A 21,889-nucleotide genomic window follows, 5' to 3' on the forward strand; every position below is an offset into this window, starting at 1 on the left:
AGGAACATACACAGTGAGGGTTGTTAGGTTTAGGCTCGCTCAGACACAATACAATCCGGGTGGTCCCATGTAAGCAAATCATTGTTCAACATTGCCAAATGCAGAGAAAATGACTGATGCTCTGTTCAGTATTGACGGTTATCGTTGTGTATTTTACGTGTTACTAAGGCATAACATTGGTGTGTTCTGCAGACGGGGTGTGCTACATCTCTATGAGAGTAAGGGCATCCATGATCTGGGACTACCACGCTGGGAGCTTACCTTGTGCCTTGTCGTGGTGGTCTTCATCCTCTACTTCAGCCTCTGGAAAGGCGTCAAGTCCTCAGGGAAGGTAAAAAAACTGGAACACGACAACAAATATTTGATCATCCTCAATTTTTTTCTACAATCTGGAAGTAATTTCATGAAAACGATAGATGGAAAAGACTTTCTTTTGGAAATGTTAAATCGTGTAAACTGTCGTTTCCCACTGCCTCACTAGAATTAATTGAGTCAATGTTGTGATTTCCTCCCCGACTCCCCCCGTTTGTTCTACGTTTGTATACAGGTGGTGTACATCACAGCTACCATGCCCTATGTGGTGCTTTTTGTATTGCTGATTCGAGGTGTAACTCTACCAGGGTCCATGGATGGTATAAGGGCCTACCTACACATTGATTTCAATCGGCTCAACAACCTAGAGGTTAGAGACAGTGCTTGTTATTCAAAAGCACCCAGGGGTGTTGGAGAGATTTGGAATAGATTGCCATCGGTTGACTTGTGAAGAAAATCTGAATATTCATGTATTTAATATGAAATCTGAGGTTTTAATGGCCAAAACCCATTCAGTCTTGTGTTTCTTTAGTCTATATATATTCCCTTTATAACATTTGCATCAACGTCTGAGTGGATTCAGAGAGCCGACAGTATATTTTATTTGACTGTCACATTCACACTTCCAGATATCAGTATAGTGATGAATGGATTCTAAACAAATAACATCTTCCATTGACTGACCTGAAGATTGGAAGAAGGATTAAGAGTCCTCAATAAAGTGCCATTTGATCCATGAAGCATTTGTTTTCCATGCATCAAAAGCTTTCTTGTTAGTCTTTTTTTTTTTTTTTTTGTCACAGGTGTGGATTGATGCTGCAACTCAGATCTTCTACTCGCTGGGAGCAGGATTTGGGGTGCTTATTGCATTTGCCAGTTATAATAAATTTGACAACAACTGTTACAGGTAAGAGCTAAGCATTGCTGATTTTTTTTTTTTTGATAGACTAAACAAGCTCACAGCAACAGAACATCCTGCTGTCTCTAAGTAGCCAGTCCTTTTCAGCATGTAACCGGATCCTGAAGCTGCAGAGGTTATGCTAATCTGTCCAGCTGAACCCAATGGCCAGGTGTTCGCAGGACAGATAAAGTACAGGCCAGGAAGGATTGCCAGATAATAGCCTAGGGCTGTATGTCGGCTGGAGTGTCAAAGGCCTGCTCTTTCTCAGTGAGAGCACACAAGGTTTTGACTTTGGCTTATCTTTCTCTGCACAAATAAGTTACAGTGGTTTGAGGCACATCTTGGCAGAACAGTAAATAAAGGCCATCTTTACCCAGCAGTCTGGCACTAAACCCAATCTGATTGATTATTTTTTCTCCTACAGTTGTTATCTAAAAGTGAGGTAAAATATATGGTGAAGTGTCATCACAGAGGCTTAGAAGATAAATCAGTGCTATTTAAGTGTTTTAAGGATTATAGACTTCGGTCTTCTTTTACTTTCTTCCCTTATCTCTTCCTCCTTGCTCAACCCTAAACGGGGCCTCATGCCTTCTTCCTCACTCATGTCTCATTTAGACATGCGTGTGCACTGCTGGCAGGTGGGATTTGCATTATGTCCAGTTGGGAAGAGATGGTAGATGTTAGAAAAACAAGCACCAAACCCAGACTTTTGTTTTTAATGCCTTCACAGATGGAGGAAATCTGATAAAGGTACAGGGCAATGCTTGAAAAGCACTGTATCCTCTGCACACAGGAAAACATCACTTACATAACTGCCAAAACATTCAGAATTGTGCAAGACAAAAAAAAATGCAGCAATGGTGCTATCACTATTCTTCTTTGTATCTCTTTAATCTTACAAAACAGTCCTTAGGCCTTTATTTCACAGGGGGGAAAACAACTCAATCTTATCTAGTCTTACCTTATTGTGAAGTTTGACTTTTCTAGGACAGCACACTAGTTATGCACAGATCAAAGTTCCTGCCAGGAGCAGATAACAAGAACATCTAATAAACCTGAAATCCCTCTAAGAAACAGTATTCAGTTAACTGATCAACCCAAAGAAAACTTGTTTGCACACAGCTAAATTAATATAACGTTAAATTGAAGAAACTTGGCTCTTTATAAAATAAATGTATTTTCTGTCTCCAGGGATGCTCTCCTGACCAGCACTGTGAACTGCGTCACCAGTTTCTTCTCAGGATTTGCCATCTTCTCTGTGCTCGGTTACATGGCATACAAACATGGTGTGAAAATAGAAGATGTGGCAACAGAGGGTAATATATGGACACAAGTATAATGACTAATTTAAAAAGGTGCACGTTTTGGCCTGAATTGAAAGTGACAACTTAAACGTTTGTGTGTTTCTTTGTGTGCGCGCAGGGGCAGGTTTGGTGTTCATCATCTATCCTGAGGCCATTTCTACACTGCCTGGCTCAACATTTTGGGCCATTGTGTTCTTCATCATGTTGCTGACTCTGGGCATTGACAGCTCGGTAAGATGCAAAGGCCACTGTGGTTGCTCTAAACAAATTATCTTCTTATGAGCAAATTTGAAAGTATTTCAACTGACAGAATGGAGAAAGCTCTGCTAACAAATACTAATAATATGCACAACACATACGCAAGCATCTAAAAGAATTAGTGAGCAGATTACATGGAAAACACAAGTTTAAGGCCCAGGTTGAGAGGTGAATATTACTAATGACAAAGTGCTTGGAAAATTATCTTGACGTTGTATCAGACTCACACTCAAAAAAGACTTAAGACTTTTATCACTGGAAGAGGGATCTTCATGCTGAACAGCTTCTGGTTTTTCCTTTGTTGACACAGTACCATCTTTGCTTGTCATATAAATAACAAATCAAGGGAATGTCCAGACAGATTACAATGATATCTGTATATCTTGCTGAATGGCTTGGCTGTGTTGCCCATTAAAGCTGACCTTTTTTAAAAGAACATGTTTATTGCATGCTTAATGGAATCAATTGGATTTTAGAATAACAGTGCTGGCTTTTCCTCTAATAACACTAATTCTCTTTAAATGATGTGAGATGACTCCAATCATTTGAACAATAGTCTTTGATTAAAATAAAAAGCATATAATGAGAGTAGAATGTCTTCTTTTACAACTTCTTCTTACATTATATACTATTAGTATTATTCTAAAGACAAACCAAGGGCCTGATTTACTAAGATCCCAATTGAAGACTACTTAATTGGGTGTTCACTCCAAAAGATTGCACGTTTGGTTTGTGGGAGTTTTGCTGGGGATTTAAGAAGAACATATGCTTGAATGATAAAAGGTGCACACCTTGTGGAGGCAGTAATATTTAAGTAAGGCTTTTGCGTGTTCGACTGGTTAACATCACAGAGTGTTTAGACGAAAAGAAGGATGACTGCAAGCGCAAAATAGGTATTTGTGGGAGAGGCAAATGAATGAACAGTATTGTAGAGTTATTGCAGATGAATCTGAATATATATCAAAAATAACATTTGGTTTATAAGAAAACCTCTGCATTAAACAAGGCCTCCCTTTTCTTTCATCCATCTTTTGAATGAATTGTCATACATTGCGCTAGAGGTGCGAGCTGTGTCGTCCGTTGCACGAGCGCGCCACACGGACCAGAAGCTGGTCAGCGCTATCAGACAAATGCTTTGGCATAGAGGTATCAAAATAGGGGATACAAGCAGTGGTGATGGCTCCCAAGCTAAGCATCCTACAGCGTAGCAGCATGGGGCTGTAGAGGGAGGATTAGAATAAATGGATATTTATTTTTCTGTCCTTCGAAACATGTTAACTGGTGTGGGGGAAAAATGATCTTTACCCTTCTTTTTTGAGCCTGTATCTCCTCCTAACTGCAGCCTGTTGTGCTTAACACTAAGTTCCTAGATTAGCACGCTCCCGTCAAAAGATTTTAAATTCAGACAACGTCACAATCACTGCAATTTTTTGCCTGGCTTAGTAAATCGCAATACACTAATGCACTACTAACTCAACTGCTTTGCATTTCTCCTCCCAGTATTTTGCATGCAGGTACAAAAACGCCCCATATTTCATATTCATTAAAGGGATACTTAGGGTTAGGGTGCATGAAGCTGTGTATCATTAGAAACATGGTTGTAGAGTTGAATGGTCGTGAAACCAACCCTCATTTTGCCCTGAGACGAGAAAAATAGGTTTTTCTTTGCCTGGAAGTTTTCTTCATGTGATGCAATATGATGCTTTTTGTTAATAGGAGTTATTTCAAGTTTCTTAGGAACCTCTTTTGCATCTGCAGTTTTATTAAGGGAGGACTTTAAGGTTCTCCATTTTTTGTTATTTGTTGGTATTGGAGTAACACAATCGTTCCATTACAGTAGCATGGATATGAACTGTATTCATATGCATACATTGTGTTACTATAACCAATCACATGCACTTTAACATGTTGAAGCATTTAAGGATCTCATCTTTCAAAACACTGTCAGCACACTGTACAAAACTAAATATAATCAGCGAGTTGCAGTGAAGGCCAATCTGTACTGCCCATTACATTACTCACTACTTGGATTGGTAGAAATTTCTGACTCTCATCTCGCTTTGATTGTGTCCACTAGATGGGAGGCATGGAGGCAGTTATCACAGGTCTGACAGATGACTTTAAGATCCTCAAAAGACACAGGAAGCTCTTCACCTTTGCCACAGCTTTTGGAACGTTCCTGGTTGCCTTGTTCTGCGTTACCAATGTCAGTATCATTTATTCCACACAATTACACAACGCCTATTACTATGTTTTTTTGTTTTACCATTAGAAGAGCTTATTTATGTCATTTCAACCACTAATAAATACTGCATGAATAATTTAAAAGGTAGACTTGGCTGTCTCACAGCAAAAAATGTGGCAATAAACTATGTAGACCTAGCCATTAATGTCAAAACTTCATAAACAAGACTAACACTTTACATCACTGCTGCCAAGAACAAAGAATCCAAGTCTCGTGTTTGAGGTCAATATCACAGAACTCTTTCTAAGACATCATCAACAAAGCCATGTCACGTACTACTGACACATATTTAAACTTTGACAATAAGATAAAACCTTCTTTGTCGTCCCAATTCATTTAAATGGTATCAGCACAAATAGAAAACCCCTGCAAACAGAAAAATAGACTTTGAAGTCATAAAAGTAGTGTTTGTGATTCACATGGTGGCTCCCCTTAAAAAAAGGTGCAGTATGTAGAATGTCATGCTAATGTTTAGATTAAAATATCTAACTTAAATTACAAATCTATCCAAACTATGACTAAACCAATGTTATATCTTTTCAGTTGAGTACTTAGATCACCTCAAATATTTCTAAATATTCGTAATGTTATAGTTGTAACGGAACATGTCTTGTAGGCGGCCGCCGTGATGAGCCGCCATGACAGACACAAAATGTTGACCGCTGTCAAGGAAACACCGGATATTATGTCAAAGACCACTACATAAGCTAGCGCTAGCTGCTACTAAATGCTGCTGTTCTGTCGCTGTATGTGTTGCTGTGATAAAACAATGTAAAAAAAAAAAAAAGTAAATTATACTCGGATACATCATATGTACACATTGTCTTTCTCAGGTCTGTTTCACCCATTCGTATTAATTGAACACAGCATCCGTTTGCTTTTACTCCCATGATACACTGCAAGCCTCACCATCATCTTTTGTTGTTTGGATTGAGAGCCCCCAGTGGGTTTTACATACTGTATGTTTAATGAAATCCATACTGAGGAAGTGAATGAGGTCTCATGATAGATCCATCTCCATCCAGAGCACTAAGGTCCTTTAACCAGCTGCTCTTGGACGTGTCTAAAAATAGGCTCAAAACTAAGGGTTATCGAGCCTTTTCCATAGCACCTCCAAAACTTTGGAATAAACTGCCTTTTAATATGAGATCTGCTGCCACAACTGAAAAGTTTGAGTCATTTAAAAAAACAAAACAAAACAAAACAAAAAAACGTTTTCCTTGGCTTTTACCTCGAGTTGAAAGTTTTATCCCATGAGCAACGTACCAGAACTTTTACTATTCTTTAGCGTTTTAACTTGAAGTTGACAATACACAGATTGCACAACTCAGAATCATATTAAAGATGGATTGTGCAAAACTTCTAATACAGAAAATATCAAGGCAGTAAACATTGTCAACTAGAAGTTATTATGAAAAAACAAGCAAACTTGAACACTTGAACACAACCGTTTAACTGCTTACCAAGTTATATCACGCACTTAAATCCTCTCTTTCTCTTCTTTGTAGGGTGGCATCTACGTGCTGACCATGTTGGATAAATACGCAGCTGGGACTTCCATACTATTTGGTGTGTTGATTGAGGCGATTGGAGTGTCGTGGTTTTATGGTATGACATTTTAACTGAAATTTGGCTTTAAAAAGTATTTTTTCTCAACATATTTGTCATTTTCTAGAGAGCTAAATAATTTCCACTGTCTTGCAATACTCACTACTTACAAAAAATAATAATTCTCACGGCAGGTGTTGACCGCTTCAGTGAAGATATCGAGAGAATGATGGGCTTTAAGCCTGGTCTTTACTGGAGGCTGTGCTGGAAATTTGTCAGCCCAGTTTTTCTTTTGGTAAGTGCAATAAATAACTTTCAGTCACATGATGTTTTGTCAGTAGCTTCCATCCACAAATGCATACAAGCTGTGTAAAAAGGTATCATTCAGGCCAGCATGAGGTAAAACTGTTTGTGTACACGTTAGATTAAAATCCAACTTTGAATCTGAATTGCAGTTCCTCAAAAGTTGAAGTTACTGAATTAATGCAATAAGTTGTCTGGCACAGAGAAGCACTTACTCATGCCATTTCCCCAAGTCTTCATCATGAGCATGGTTCTTCAGGCCCATACCTGTAGTAATCAGGAAAGATTATATGAACCTAACAGAGCCTCAAGCATTTACTACAAGCAGGTGAACAAACACTGCAGGGTCAATGTTAAAATGATCAGTGGGAAAGTTAAAGGTCCCATATTATGCCCTTTTTGGAGTTCATACATCTAATTTATGTGTCTACTTATCACACCTATTTCTAACGCTCAGAATCCCCCATGAAGATAAAAAAGAATATAAAAACCGCTAAGTCAAAGAGCTCCATGTTTTGCATGCATTAACGTCCGTGCAAGGGTGTGGACAGCTAGGCACCCCCTAATACAAAAGGCTTACTATAAAAACCCTGAACAACAGTTGAGGGTTGTACAAACTAGGGCAGTGAGAAAGAATTGGTCAGCTCACATTTAAAAATAAAGGGAAAATGCATAGTCAAATTATAATAGTTAAAGTACCCCAATTACAAGCATCTGTACTCTGAAGGATACACATGCTTGTCCAAATAGACTTTGAACATGTACATTTAGATGTGGCACAACTTAACTTTCTCATCCCCTTTCTCAATTACAGTTTGTTGTTATAGCCAGTACGTTGACATCATCACGCCTGAAGTATGATGAGTACGTCTTCCCTTACTGGGCAAACATAGTTGGCTGGGGCATTGCCATGTCTTCCATGCTGTTTGTACCTTGCTACGCCATTTATAAATTCATCAGTGTACCGGGAACATTTAAAGAGGTCAGTATGAAAGCATGTTTGTCTCACATTTTGACACTTTATTCTTTTGTTGACACTATATCTCTGGTTAAATTTTAGTATAGCTGCACTTCGTTCATTTACTGCTCTGTGTGCCTTTGAATTGCCCCCCGGGGACAAATAAAGTTTTTGAATTCAATTGAAAAAGTCACTGTAAGCTCAGCTGCATTATAAACACGGTTTTATCTATATAGTGTGTCTGCTGTCATTCAGAATTGTTTTACCACCATCATACGTCGTATGTGAAAAGAGTTTCTAATACAAATAAATTGGTTTCAATTGCAAGGGCGACTATTGTTGACATTTTAATCCAAGTGCAAGGCACAATTGTTAATCAAAAGACATACAGTGACATAAAAGATATTCTATTCAAAAAGAAAACAGACAGCAACACACTGATTCAAGACTCAACTGTCCTCTCTGAACTTGATGACGCTGCTACCATGAGAACATTCTCAGATAAAATGGTTGCTTCAAAGCATTGAGAGTTTATGATTGTAATCATCAAAGCACCAGACAGCTTCTTTCACCCCCCATAGCCTATCACACTTACCACATCACATTAACATTTGCCGTTGGCATTCAAGGTTTCATATGTTTTCCTTGAGCTCTCAGGACACATTCTTTTTCATAGTATCCAGAATAGATATATAATAAGCTTTATCATATGGACTCCTTACAGATTCCAAAAAAGTATTAGGTCAGAGATAAAGGTCATGACTGTTTTCCTAATGTCAAGTTATACATGGACTCATTGGGCCCTGAAGGTTTTTGTTCAGACTGTAAAACAGATTTGTTTGAAAAGTTTAGATTTTAAACACATTATCTGCACTGTTATTTGTAAATGACCACATCACACTTTGGTTCAGAGACCCGTCTGTGTGGTTCACTGTGGTAATTGCAGAGGGAGCAGTAACAACACATGCTGATGATGGTGCTCTTTTCCACAAGTACAGTACAAATATAGAGCCATCAGCTCACACTCAAAAGTATCGTGTGTCAGGTTTCAGAGCGCCAGATATACTCCGGGACAGTGCAGGCTGTTCTTTTGCATCAGCTCTGATACATTTCCCCTCACTGCAAAAAGAAATTGGATTTGGAAATCACAAATCCTTTAATTATTAGGCTGTTAATTTTAATCTAAACTTTTTTTAATCAACCTGGATACAATCTGGGATTATGGAAAAAAGTCCTGTGTGAGCTGAAAGTCTGAATATGTTCGACAAATATGCAGATGAGGAAAGTAACACTTCAGAAGGCAAGCATTTTAAAACTTTAAAAAATAAAGTACTGAGACACTGGGGAAAAAAGCAGACTATTTTTTCTGTATGCGTTCTCCAAAGATGATGCATTAAGTTTTGAAGTGTTTAAAATGATTTTGTGTAAATTCTTTTTTTTTTTTTTTTTTTTTTTTTTTTGCAGAGGATAGCCTATTGCATCACACCAGAATATGAACATCATTTGGTGGCTGAAGGAAACATACGGCAATTCACAGTAAGTGCAAAAGTTCTGTTTTTTTTAATAGTTCTTATTCAGTGGTTAAACTGCTGCAAAGGTGGAGAAAAAAAGATTAGACATTTGGCTGTTGGTTTTTAAAAAGGAGAGGTCTGTAAAACAACCACTACAATATGATGAAATGCATTTTGACAATCAGTCCAAAAATACAAACCATGACTGCTTGTGTTTTACAGCTAAAACATTGGTTGGCCATATGACAAACACCCAGAATTCCCTCATCTATCCTTGCATCTGGTGTTTGGAGTTCATGTGTTCCACCAGTGGTCGAAACAGAAATCAAGAAAAACAGACTCCAACTCTACCATCATCTTTCCCTCTCTCCCTTTACCTTTATCAACTATGGCCTTTGTTGACAAAAGTAGCTTTCAGCACTTTGATTTCAAAGTAAAGCCTGTTAACATTTCAATGTCATTCTACAATTTCAGCTGGAAAAGGAGACAACAGTTTGTATAAAACTGTACTGTTATTTGCCATTAAGCATCATTATGGTTTCTTGAATGTCTGTGATGTAACCATTATCTTCTGCAAAAGACAAACTATACTTAAAACCAAAAACAACCCAATTTCACCGTGTGCTACTTAACTTTGGACCCAAATATTGACATTTTTAACTTCTTTTCGGGCTGGGGCTATTAGTTATTATGTTACTACTGTATAAAAAGGCCCTGTTCTTGCTGTTTTGTTGACAGAGTGACTTATCTGTGTGAGTGCCTTATCAAGCAAGACACAAGCAAGACACAGCCCTCACAGGAAGTAATAAAACGTGTTGACTCAGGAACCCACTAAATCTAACTACAGTTTGTGGATGGCAATCTCTGAATTTGACTCTGCCCTTTGATATTTAAGTCAAAGAGCTGAAGGTCAACAGTGCATCCAGGTCAAGCTCACAGCAAGAGGAACAGACCCGTCATTATGTTTTTGTGTCACAGTTACAGAAAAAGGGAATACAGCAAATTTCTCTATGAAGCTTTAGAACCGCTTCATTCACCTCTGAAGCTTTAAAAATGCCAGGGTCACTACAATGACTTCATCTGAAAAAGAGAAAAGGCTGGTCAGTGAGCATCTAGCTGAAGATGAACATTTCACCAAAACAAATGGCTTAACTGTTACTGAGAGTTTTTGTATTATTGTTGCTGGACTTTTTCTTTACACATTTTGTCTTAGAGGTTTAGGGAATATGTCGTTTATTCTCAAGCGAAAAAGAAAGTATGTTTGTGTGGCTGGGTTGGTGTGTGTGCGTGCGTGTGTTTGTTTGTTTGTTGGTATTTTGTTGACAACTATGTAGTTTGTTGTTAGTGTACAGTTCATGAAGGAGCAACAGCTGTCAAACGTATGCTTACAACTTTTGTGATTTCATTTGAAACATCTCTGTGATGCTCCACTTTATATCACTTTAGAAGTGCCAATATGTTCCTTTAGGAATGTGTTTGATTATCTTTTTATATTACTTTTTTTATTTATTGGAATGAAGTTGAGTTTAAACCTTGAATAAAACACACCCTTGCTGAAAGAAATAAAGCCACAAAGAAAAATACATATATATGTGGACTATATAAGAAGATAGTAAAAATATATAAATATATTCTTTTGTTACAACTAATCTTGTATTTATCAAATAGTTTATAACAAAACGTGAATGTAAAGTATTTTAAGCGTAACTGTCCACAGTCATAGCATGGTGTTAGGTGTATAGCTAAGAGAAACTATAAGATTAAATATTCCTGTGTAACCCAGGCTCCTTCGTCACATCTATGTGAAAAAAGACACCCCTGCTTGAACTATGTTCATGAAAATTCTATGTACAATACCCACGTCCTGTTGAGCGTGAGCAATCGCTATCCAATGAAGAAGTCTCAAGTAATCAAACTATGATAATAAAGATTTTCTTCTATACACACTTGAAGACTATGTGCTCTCATTTTATGTCATATTTGTGAAACTTTAAAGTATTGGACACTCTTATCGCACTGTTCAGTTTTATAGCTTCCCATGATGGTTGATGGTATTCCTTTGATGAATAGGAAGCTAAGCCAAAAACAGTGTCAACTGAAGACACAACGAAACACTGCTTTTGCAAATGATACAAATGGTAAATGGATTGGCCTTGTTGTAGTCCTGGACCACTCCAGGGTTTTTACACTCAGTAAGCACTGAAGCTTTAGCACACATTCATTCACCAATTAAATGCAATGCAAGGCCGCAGATCAGCTAATTATTTACACATTAACAAATTAAAAAACTATGTCTATGGAAGCTATTTTGGGTTCAGTATCTCTCCCAAAAAAACTTCTGTAATCTTTCAATTGAACAGCAACCTACACAATCATGAGCCAAGCTCAATCTGCTTAAAGATTGTATTGCTCCAGCCACAGTGTCTCCAAGTAAGACGGAACTGAAGCTTCATGACAAGATTCCACAGGATCCTTCTGCTGCACATTCAGTCTGTGCCATGCACTCGGGAGTTGATGTCACCCCAACAAGTCAATGCTGAGGTCCATCTCTGGTCGTAACACTCCACTGCTCTGTTCCAAATACTGTCCAATTATATTTACACATCATGCAACATAGCAGATTGACCTGAACAGGAAGTCAGACAGGAACGCACAGAATCCAATCAATTTAGGAAAAAAACAAAAGACTCTCTATTGTATTGCTCATACCATCACTCTAATAATATTACATTATTATTACATTATATTATTACATAATATTATATTAAGAGAAAACTAAGTCAGACTTGCCCAGTTTTTCCTTTATTAGCCAGCATTAGCACTAGTCAAAGTCATAAAGATCCATCTGCTGGCATTAGAGCATGTCAACTATGTCATTAATGACAATAATTTAGTTAGCCATTACAAGTAAAACAGCTTTTTATTTATTTGCTTAATCTGGGGCTGAATGCTGTTTTTTATTCAAACAATATCTGAACTGTCTGACTCCTCAATCAAGCTTTGTGGAGCTGGCCCATTGTACATATAGGCCTATTATAAGGCTATACCACCTGCATATTTGACATGCTAAAGAACATAATTTACATCCCAGAAATTTTCATATGAACAATCTACAACATAAACTTATTTCCAATATCATTATGAAAGGATGGTCAATGCATCGCCACGTCTCCTGATGTAGGTGGAGGAGACAGAGTGAGTCAGAGGCAGGGTCAGCATGGAGGGGCAGTGGAGAATGATTAAAGGCTGCGCCCGCTATAAGGAGACACACTGGAGGGAGACAAGTAACCTATCTTAAATCATGTAAGAAAGCACCAGAATGAGAGAACTTGCATCTACTTCATTGATAATCATCACATCCCAGCGCTCTGTTAGGAAGTTTATTGCTTAGTCAGAGACGACAAACTATAAGATAATGTTAAGCTCAAAGGTGGGCACAGTTAAAGATTTAATTTCATTATCCATTAACAGACACTTTCACTTCAATAGTAGTTTATCAGTTAATCTAATTGATATTAAACTTAAGTAAATGTCTTGAATCTTTGAATTGCCCCCGGGGACAAATTCTGTTGGCTGATTTTTAAATAAACTTGTGACCAGATTGAGAAATAGTGTTTCACTGGTCTCTCTGGTTAAAAGTGTTAAGTGTGTGTTCACCTCTTTTCAAAGCCTTGATAGGTTTCAATGTCAGCCATTCGCAGATCTAGCAATAACTTGAAGAATGTTGAATTTGGCAAATGAAGGACAGCTCACTTTTGAAAGATAACACCAGCAGTTATTGAAGTTTTTATAAAGTATTTTTTCATTAAATGTTGGGCCCTAAACTGTAACAAAAAAAACATGGAGTCTTTTAGAGTATTTGTAGAATTGTAATGAAGGGACCAGGGCAGACAAGATAAAAATTACAAACACTGAGAAGTACAATTCAGGAAAATGTGGACACTACTATTTTAAGTTACATGCCTGCAAAAGGAATGAGAAGAGGTTAAAAGTAATTCAGCTATTCAGCTAGGTTGCATCATATTTGTAAATGACTATTATATGAATATTTATTTTTATAATTTGTGCATCTTTTCAATGTCAAGTTCTATATAAATAACCTATAGATTATAAATAATACAATCACAAAAAACAGCAACAAAAAGAAAAACAGAAAAAGAAAATGTCCCTGCAGACACCTTGTGGAATTCAAACACCTTCTTCCTCTCTGCACCTTGTGGAGATATTTTTATTATACATGTATCCAAAATGTTTCATGTTTGTACTTTGTTTGAGTTTCAAATGTAAGTTGTTGCAGAGTTCGATCCCACAGGTAAAACACAAAATTATTTCTTAGTAGTTCGTACACTTGGAGTTCTGAAATGAAATAAGCCCCTCAAACTGTAATTTCCTTCCTGATTCCTGAACCATTTTTGGATGTTTCCCGGAAGTAGATTTTTTATTTTTTTTTACTCAACAATATCTGTAAATTTGAGTAATTTGATGCAAGAAACACTGGATTATTATGTTCTTGATTTGCAACCATGAAATGTTCGAGCTCTTTTTTTTGCAAGATTAATCGAAGATTCAGTGAACTTTTGTTTGTGTAACCCCAAACCTCTGCACAATAATTTCAATGTGTTAGGATCAGTGAACAGTATAGGGATGTGTTGCGAGTGATAATCCAGAACCTGCCTTGCTTAGTTTAAAACTGAAATGCTTCGTGATAGTTTAGATTGTACATGTTTTATTTTGATTTTCAAGTTAATTTGTCATTGATAATAATCCAGATTAATCTATTTTCTTGTACTTGTTAAATGACTTTTCTGACTTTGATGTGTTCCTCTGAGGAAGGGTTTAAAATAGCCTTCTTTCCATCTCATTTAATCTCTGCTATGCTTGTCAACACTTTCAGATCTTCTTTAATGCTGCGAAAAGGTCAAAACACAAACTTTCATCAGATTTGCCAATTAAAGTCTAACTGGACTGCATCTTTATTGGCAGCTCTGTGCAGCACTAATGTGATTTAGGCACAGGACAGCCTTTTTCTAATGCACCTCTTCAGACTGAGGACTTGTTCTATACTCTTAATCCAATTTCCAGGAAATAATCCATGTGACTGTGCACAAAATCCCTCTGTAGTTTTCAGAATCACTTTATCGATAGAATCCCATCACAAGGAGAGCGGTGAAGGTGCAACTTTGGAAGTGTGAGCTGTAACATACTGGTTTTCCCCTGAAGTGTTGCTCCTTGCAACTGAAGAAAAGGAAAACTATATGCTTACAAAGATATTATAAAATCAGATCATCTGTCACCTTCAGTATCTGATGGTTCCCAAGGAGATCCATCTACATGTGTGTTACCCTCTCCACATCTGTGTATACAGTTCAGACATCATCCCTGATTTGTTGACAAGTGGTGTTCGGTTACACAGAATGAAAGATGTCCGTGTCTCTTTGGTTTATAAAATGTTCCATTGTTTTACTTGGAAATGTGAAGAAAACTCAGTGAGGGATGAGCTTTTCCACCATGATGTCCAACTGTGACAACAACAGTGTTTCAACACTTGAGGTTTAAGAAAAACATTTGCTGGTTGCATACAACTATTTTTTCCATTTTGATTGATGTGATCCATAAATTAATTTTCCCTCCCTCATTTCCAAATATAATTATGTGAACAATTTAATCAGTATATTTAACATGTACTGCTACTGGTCAGCTCTGCATGATGTCTTAGATATCACACAGTTCAAGGTGCAAGACCAATCAAGTCTGTGAAGGCTATAACAATGCGCCTAACTTGGATACTTTGCAACCGCAGAACAGCCATGTGCATGGCAATAAAGGCTAGCATTCCTCACATGCAGGAAACTCCTCTTCTCCCATGGGCAAACTATGATGCATTTCCTGTTTGTTTCTGGGGCCACCCCTACAACTGTGAATACCACAAAGGACCTGGACAAGCTCCAAATGGTCTTCACTTCCTTGTGATTATTTCATCCACAGTAGCAAAGGTAGCGTCTGCTTTTTGTCTCAGACAAACGTGAATGCATTAAATAATAAATTGAGCATAGCTTCCAACGACACCATATCTGACCTCATACAAAAAGCACGTGTACCATTTAGTCAAAGAGGAAACCCTTAAAGGTATATAAAGGATTTGTTAAATAATTCTCTGTTCCCCTCTTACTAATGTGATATTTACAGTACGTGTAAATGACTTTTTATTTTCTAAAATCGAAGTCAAGCAGTTATTTAAAGTAAGGTTTGAAATAATTTGAAGATTCAGAAACCTGTTTTTTGCATTATACCCTGAAAGACACCAGCCTTATGACTGAAACACCCGACTGCTTGTACACACTCATTCTTACATCCACATGTACACAGCACCAGCACATTCTGTGTCCACACGCACAATCTTCTGTCGCAGACCTCAAACATCTGATATGAATCCCTCTGGGACAGTTTACATGAGTTCCATGTTTTAAAAATAGAAACCGAGATGGTCTTAAAAAGAACAGGGGATGGATTGTCACTTAAAATGTTGTAAATGTTGAAATATGAGTTAGACTTCCATCTTACATTTACGCTCATTACTTGAGTGGTTATGTATTGGCTTGCTGCTCTGAGAGAGAGACAGAGAGTGAGAAAGCAAAAAAAGGAGAGAGAAAGTGTGTCTTTCAATTGGTTGTTCTCGGACTCAGTTATAATAAGGTAGGGCTGATAATATATTGCTTGTTTTGGTATATTCTGAGTTGTTTAATATGTAAAGCAACATTGTATGTAGGAAATCATTTTGGTGAGCTTTGGCGCCCACCTAAGAATTCTGAGTGCAACTGCACTGTCAACGTTGGTAATATGGCTCCTCTTCAGACAACAGACATTTGTTTAGGACAGGAATAATGCCTGAGACGTAACTTGCGTAAGATGGCTTCTTGAACATTGTAAAGGTGCAAAACGTGACAAACGATATCACAGAAAACAATATCGTCTCAGGCAATAATGTTATGAATAACATCTGGAGGGATGCACACTCGGCTTCTTGCTCGGTCACTCCATTTTTCTTCTCTTAGCTTAATCCATCCAATCAAACAGTCAAGAGACGGGCTAACTGGCTAGGATCATGAAGCCATACAGCCCGCTGCTAAATGTAAATGCTGCAATAAGCAGCTGACTGAGCTAATCTGTGGACATGGCACAGACAATATTCCCCTAGTTGAAATGTTGTACTATAGATCGACTTTGAAGATACCATTTCAGGTGGAAAATGACATTGTTGCTTTGACTTTTTTTCATTGCCTCTATCAACAGAACCATAGAAGGGTTGCTTTCTTCTTTTGTCTGATTACTTCAACTAACAGCAAACTGTTATGCAACATGTCAATAAGGAACACAACTGGCATTAAACATTGTTCTAATATGGAGAGCTGGTGGGAAAAGAGGAAAGTGACTGAAATAGATAAGCATTAGATGGATGAACTAATGCAAAAATCACTCAATGCATGCTTGCTGCTGAATTTTGTTTTGCACTTTCCATACGTCCACATGACCAGTGTGGATGGATGGAGCATTTAAGGGAAGTGGTATTTTTGTGATAAGAAGCCCTAAGGAAGGAATGTTAGCTTTGGAGATTAGAGGTTTCATTTACACCGCACTAATACAGTATGTTTTTTCAGCAGCCAAAAATAATTGACAGTGCTTTAATAACCAAGATGGATGGATGAATTTAGTGAATGGAAAAAGTGTTCTCAGCAAACTAGACAGACCACAGTTAGAAATACCAGCCATAACATCTAAATATCTATGTATAATGGATCCTGTGCAGTACAATATATATTCTACCTACTTGTTATTTTAGTGGTTTAAGGACGTGTACTTCTGACTTTTGCAGCCAAACTTATAAGTAAAAGCATCATAGTTGCCACGATTTCATTGAAAAAGTGCATGGGGAGCATACCAGCAACTTGAGAAACCTCATATTTATCATTTTTAGCCACAGCTTTTGTTTAAAATTATGAAATAGTAAAAAGAACAGTGGTCAGATGGCGTGCTACATAGACAAAGCAGAGCAGGATCGGGAAAACACAAACCCCGTCCTGTGATGAGTGAGGAGAGAATGTTTATCCCTAAGCCCGATTAATGTCGTGACCTCTTCAGATGACTGGTCTTTGGCTCCTTCCCAGTTTTATTATTGTATCCTCAAAACTAACATTTTCTGGTTTTACCTTCCTCCTCTTTCTGAATCTATTTTACCCCCTTAATTGTAATCCAGTTTGAGCTGGTTCTTTGTCTGCTATCTGTCACAGAAGGAGCATCGGCTTGATGTTATCATGTCCATCAAGAGTGGATTTCCTGAGAGGATGGAGTGAGTGTGTGTGTGTGCATGCGTGTGTGCGTGCAAGAAAATTCTATGTCATATTATCATGTTAGTTGTGTGTTGCTCCAAAGAAGATAGAAAGCTGTATTAGCATTTTTTTTTTTTTTTTTAAAGTAATGCTTACATGATGCTTTTCTACAAATGTGGTTGTATTAGTAGAATTGAATTTTGGTAGAAAAAGTTAATTAAACACAAAGTAAAAATTGCTTACACATAAAATAAGTAGATTTACTACATATAAGACTGTATTTGACATTAGCTGTCTTTTACGGATTCGATTAATCATCTTTTGTTTTTTTTTACATCACATTGAGTTATCTGGCTTCTCTGTAATAAGACACTGCTAGTTCACTTAATCAGAAGAAGAGACATAGCTAGCTGTGTTCTTATCACACAAATGTATAGTCTCATCCAGGGCATCTGGTGTAAGACCAGCAGCACAAAGACAGAATAAAACGATCATTTGTAGGATGTAAAGTAAATCTTTTATAAGATGATTCAGAAATAATAGGAGGTAATATTTGGCAGGTATTGACTACTTATCTGAAGATTGAGGCCTCCCTTTTTGAAGTGAGATGTATAAACAGCAATTAAAGAATTATTATTATTATTTTTTTTTTTTTTTTACAAATATGGGTTGTGTACCAGTAACCATAAAATGCTGATCACAAAATGCCACTGAATGATTGCATAGAGTTGCAATACACATATCTATAATTTTACATTTATTTCATTTAGCAAACTTGTCTGTCCAAAGCAAAAATTCATCATAGAGCAAAACAAGGAGGAAACCGCATCATTAAGTGCTTACAAACAGCTTTAAATCCAGTCTGTCAAGGTGCTGCCAGGCAGTGCACGTTTCCAACATTTTCAACAACATCAACAGCTTCTCATGAGAATACTTATTAGCATAAACAAGCATCCTAAATGTTATCATCGTCTTCAACAACATAATCATGGTCAAAATAATAATTATCATAATCATCAGTCCCCATCAATACTACAGTTTGCTACATGCAACACAGAAGAAGAAAAAAAACAGTGTTGTGTATGAGGTTCAACTTGCCTACAATGGCTCTACTGCAGTTCAATCTTAAACCCTTCAGCAATCATCATCGATCACTGTCTGATAGACAATATGCCTCTGGGAACGGATGTTAATTTCTCCACAATTCTGGTGAAGCCAGCAATTAGTGATGAACAACTTCCAAGCAGGACTTCCTTTTCCGTGCAGAGTTAGCGTCTGCAAAGTAAACGCCAAACAACAGTTCTTGGTCCCGTATCGGAGAAGCATCTACTCATCCGTTGAGTCTTAGTTCAGTTCAACAGTAGAATATGAAGCAGGCTCACTCAAACTCCCTTCAGCAGTAAAACTGATTTTGTCATGATATATTATAATAGGGATTACATTTGGCGGAAACAAAAATAAAACATCATGATGAAGATTGATAAAAAGTTAAAGTTGTTGAGAGAGGATCGATCATATCTGAGTTATTTTGAAATGTAAATGCAAATTGGCTTTAACAAGATGTGAAGCAGTTTTGCGGCTCAAGTTGAAATGTTTGATCAATAATTTATTGTCAGCTGTCCTTTTATTCAAAGATCTATCAGTTTACAAAAAAAAAGAAATCAATAAATCATTGTTAGATTGACTGCTGATGCGAGTTGGCAGCGTCATTCCAATTTTACCTTGTTTTTTTGTTTTTTTCTGTCCATCTGGACTGTTTCTCCTGTATACAGTACGTCAAAGCATGCAGATAGATAACTGGTCCAGATTCACAAATGTAGTAAACGTTAGGGCTGGGACGATACTTTTGTGGTGATCCATTTTATCATGATTCTTGGTTGCCGATTCAATTTATATTCCGATTCAATACTCCCAATGATTGCAATTTTCCTTTCTTTTTTCAAAGCAAATATCACAAGAAACTCTTTGAACAAGAGACGTTAATGTCAGAGAGTCACACAGAGCGGAGCTCAGTCAGTGACGGGAGATATTATCCTGTGATTTAGTGATGCTACAAGTGTTCTTGTGCTCTCTCTTATTTTTTACAAGTAACAAGCCTCTCCACCCTAACTGAAATTACAATTAAACAAGGCCTATGCTATGCTTTAAAACGGAGGTCTAAACTGTGGTTGTTTATATATTTTATGCACAGACAGTACTTTTTTTGTACGCTACATTGTTTTGTGGGTTACAGTGTTTTAGTCAACTGCTCCTCACGTTCCTGTGTAGCATGCAGGTGAGAGTAGGTAAACGTGGTGACTGTCAATCAACAATGTCCCGCCCCTCTATGAATAAAACTCTTCTTTCAGTAGTTGTTTTTTTATAATGCAGTGGTACTTTTCCTTTTGAAATCTAGACACATTTCCTGTCATTTCATTTTAAATGAACTGTAATTTATTTCCATTAAGAACTTTTTAGTTTGCACCAAATAGAATCCACACTCTCACTTTTTACCTCTTTGTTGCCAAATAAATGAAAAGCATGTTGAACTATAGGCAATGTGCAACACCCCAAACTAACGTGGAGGTATTTGTTGGGAATTAAGGCACCAGAAGCAGAAAAAAAGGAAGACTGCTGCAGACATGGGACAATGGAGGTGAAAGAGGCTGGGAACAGGAGAAGAAAATAAAGACTATTAATTCTAAATGGCTGTGAGTGGCTCATATTCAACCAACGAAAAAATACAATGTTCTGTAAGGATTGACGGGTCTACACAAAAGACACATTTAAAACAAACTGGTTGGTTGAAAATCTACAATAATGGAACTGCAAAGATTTTGAATGTCAATATATGGTTTTGGGCTATTTACATCAAGTAGGCTTGAGTTGACATTAAGACCTTGTATGAACAAATGGCAATCTCTTGATGAGAAATTAGAGTCCATACACAATAATAATAATAATAATAAGAAGAAGAATAATAACCATGTCACATCTAAAAAGAAAGAAGTGAATACGGAGGAACAAATCATAGACAGACCTGCAGAGGCTTGTCACAGTTCTTACAGTAGAAAAAATGATTTGCAGAGTAACTAATGTGAATTCCTAATTGCTTGAAACCTATGCGTCAGTAAAACATCACACAGTCCTTCCAAAAATATCACTTTCAGGCAAAATTGCATTTTTCTGGTATTTAGACCCATGACCTCAACAAAGGAGCACAAGTATCTTGGTAGGATATCAGAGACGCTTGGAGCTTTAAAAACATGCTTAGCCTAAATGTTTGAGGAGCAACATATTCACAATGAGTCAGCATGCACAATACTGTACACAATGCTGAAACTGAAGGAGTTAAAATGAATTTGGCCATAATCATTTTCATCAATTCGCCAGATGCTGTTTCATTTCTGAAAGCAAACACAGTGGACAGTTTGTCACATAATAAAAATACTGGTAGAAAAATAGTGTCCTACTTACCATCAGAATACAGTAGTCCATGGTGGTCAAACATCTCCAATTCTTAGATCCCCAGCAGACTTTTTCCCCAAACATAGGATCAAATGTATTTGACCCTCTGTCCACAGACTTAGTGATATCCTTTCAATTCACTTGGAAGCAACTCAACTTTTAGACAGGCCTATTTCTTCTCTGTCTAACATGTACAGTTTGAGAAGAGCACCGTCAATAATGATAGCTTAGTGTGGCCTTTCTGACCCTGTTGCAAATGTTTGTGGCTGCAGTGTTTTTGAAAATCTCTCTCTTTGTTCTTTAGCCTTTCTTTTAGGCGGTCTAGCTGGAACTTTATAGTTTTCCTCTGCCTTTTCTTTTTCTTTTTCCTCTTCCTCTAACCTCAGTAGGCTTACGACAATTCAAAATTTCGCGGAAACATGACGTCACTAATCAAGGTAAACAAGGTGCACCTGCTTTCTCGTCCATTCTCTCCCTCCCAATAAATGCGCTATCACGATGGTCACGATGCTGTGGCTCTTTTCATCACACAAGTGAATTTTCCCGTCAAGACTCAAGTTGGATGTTTTAGGACTTTACCTTGCTGAACTATTCAATAGCCTAATATCATTTTTTTTTAACTTTATTTTTCAAAAATTTGCCCATTAGAAAAAAAAAGAAGTTTGAAAATGTCAAGAAGAATATTTGAGTGCACATTTTACAACCTATTTTACCCAACCCAAGACAATCAACTATTACAATCTTTAATCATTATAATGTAATATATTTTACAAGTATG

The 21,889-nt window shown here is 37.2% G+C and overlaps 1 protein-coding gene and 1 long non-coding RNA gene across 5 annotated transcripts in view; one reads left to right on the forward strand and one right to left on the reverse strand.

Annotated features, from left to right (window-relative positions):
* The window catches only part of slc6a2 (solute carrier family 6 member 2), a 24,350-nt gene extending 13,066 nt beyond the window's left edge, over positions 1 to 11,284 (forward strand). For all 4 annotated transcript variants that reach the window (XM_079338817.1, XM_079338818.1, XM_079338819.1 and 1 more), the window contains exons 5-15: positions 193 to 331; positions 548 to 682; positions 1,116 to 1,219; positions 2,405 to 2,529; positions 2,636 to 2,748; positions 4,853 to 4,981; positions 6,529 to 6,628; positions 6,763 to 6,863; positions 7,686 to 7,853; positions 9,294 to 9,365; positions 9,563 to 11,284. In XM_079338817.1, coding sequence (XP_079194943.1) covers positions 193 to 331; positions 548 to 682; positions 1,116 to 1,219; positions 2,405 to 2,529; positions 2,636 to 2,748; positions 4,853 to 4,981; positions 6,529 to 6,628; positions 6,763 to 6,863; positions 7,686 to 7,853; positions 9,294 to 9,365; positions 9,563 to 9,586 — 1,210 coding nt within the window. In that variant the 3' untranslated portion in view covers positions 9,587 to 11,284. The remainder of the gene's footprint in view (positions 1 to 192; positions 332 to 547; positions 683 to 1,115; positions 1,220 to 2,404; positions 2,530 to 2,635; positions 2,749 to 4,852; positions 4,982 to 6,528; positions 6,629 to 6,762; positions 6,864 to 7,685; positions 7,854 to 9,293; positions 9,366 to 9,562) is intronic.
* The window catches only part of LOC306820831, a 22,097-nt gene extending 526 nt beyond the window's left edge, over positions 1 to 21,571 (reverse strand). Inside the window, exons 1-2 of the long non-coding RNA XR_013778720.1 lie at positions 21,121 to 21,571; positions 262 to 340 (exon numbers count right to left, since the gene is read on the reverse strand). This is a non-coding gene — a long non-coding RNA (uncharacterized lncRNA). The remainder of the gene's footprint in view (positions 1 to 261; positions 341 to 21,120) is intronic.
* Positions 21,572 to 21,889: the final 318 nt, after the last annotated feature.

The sequence above is a fragment of the Symphodus melops genome (assembly GCF_947650265.1).
Source record: "Symphodus melops genome assembly, chromosome: 3".
In the NCBI taxonomy this organism is placed as follows: Eukaryota; Metazoa; Chordata; class Actinopteri; order Labriformes; family Labridae; genus Symphodus; species Symphodus melops.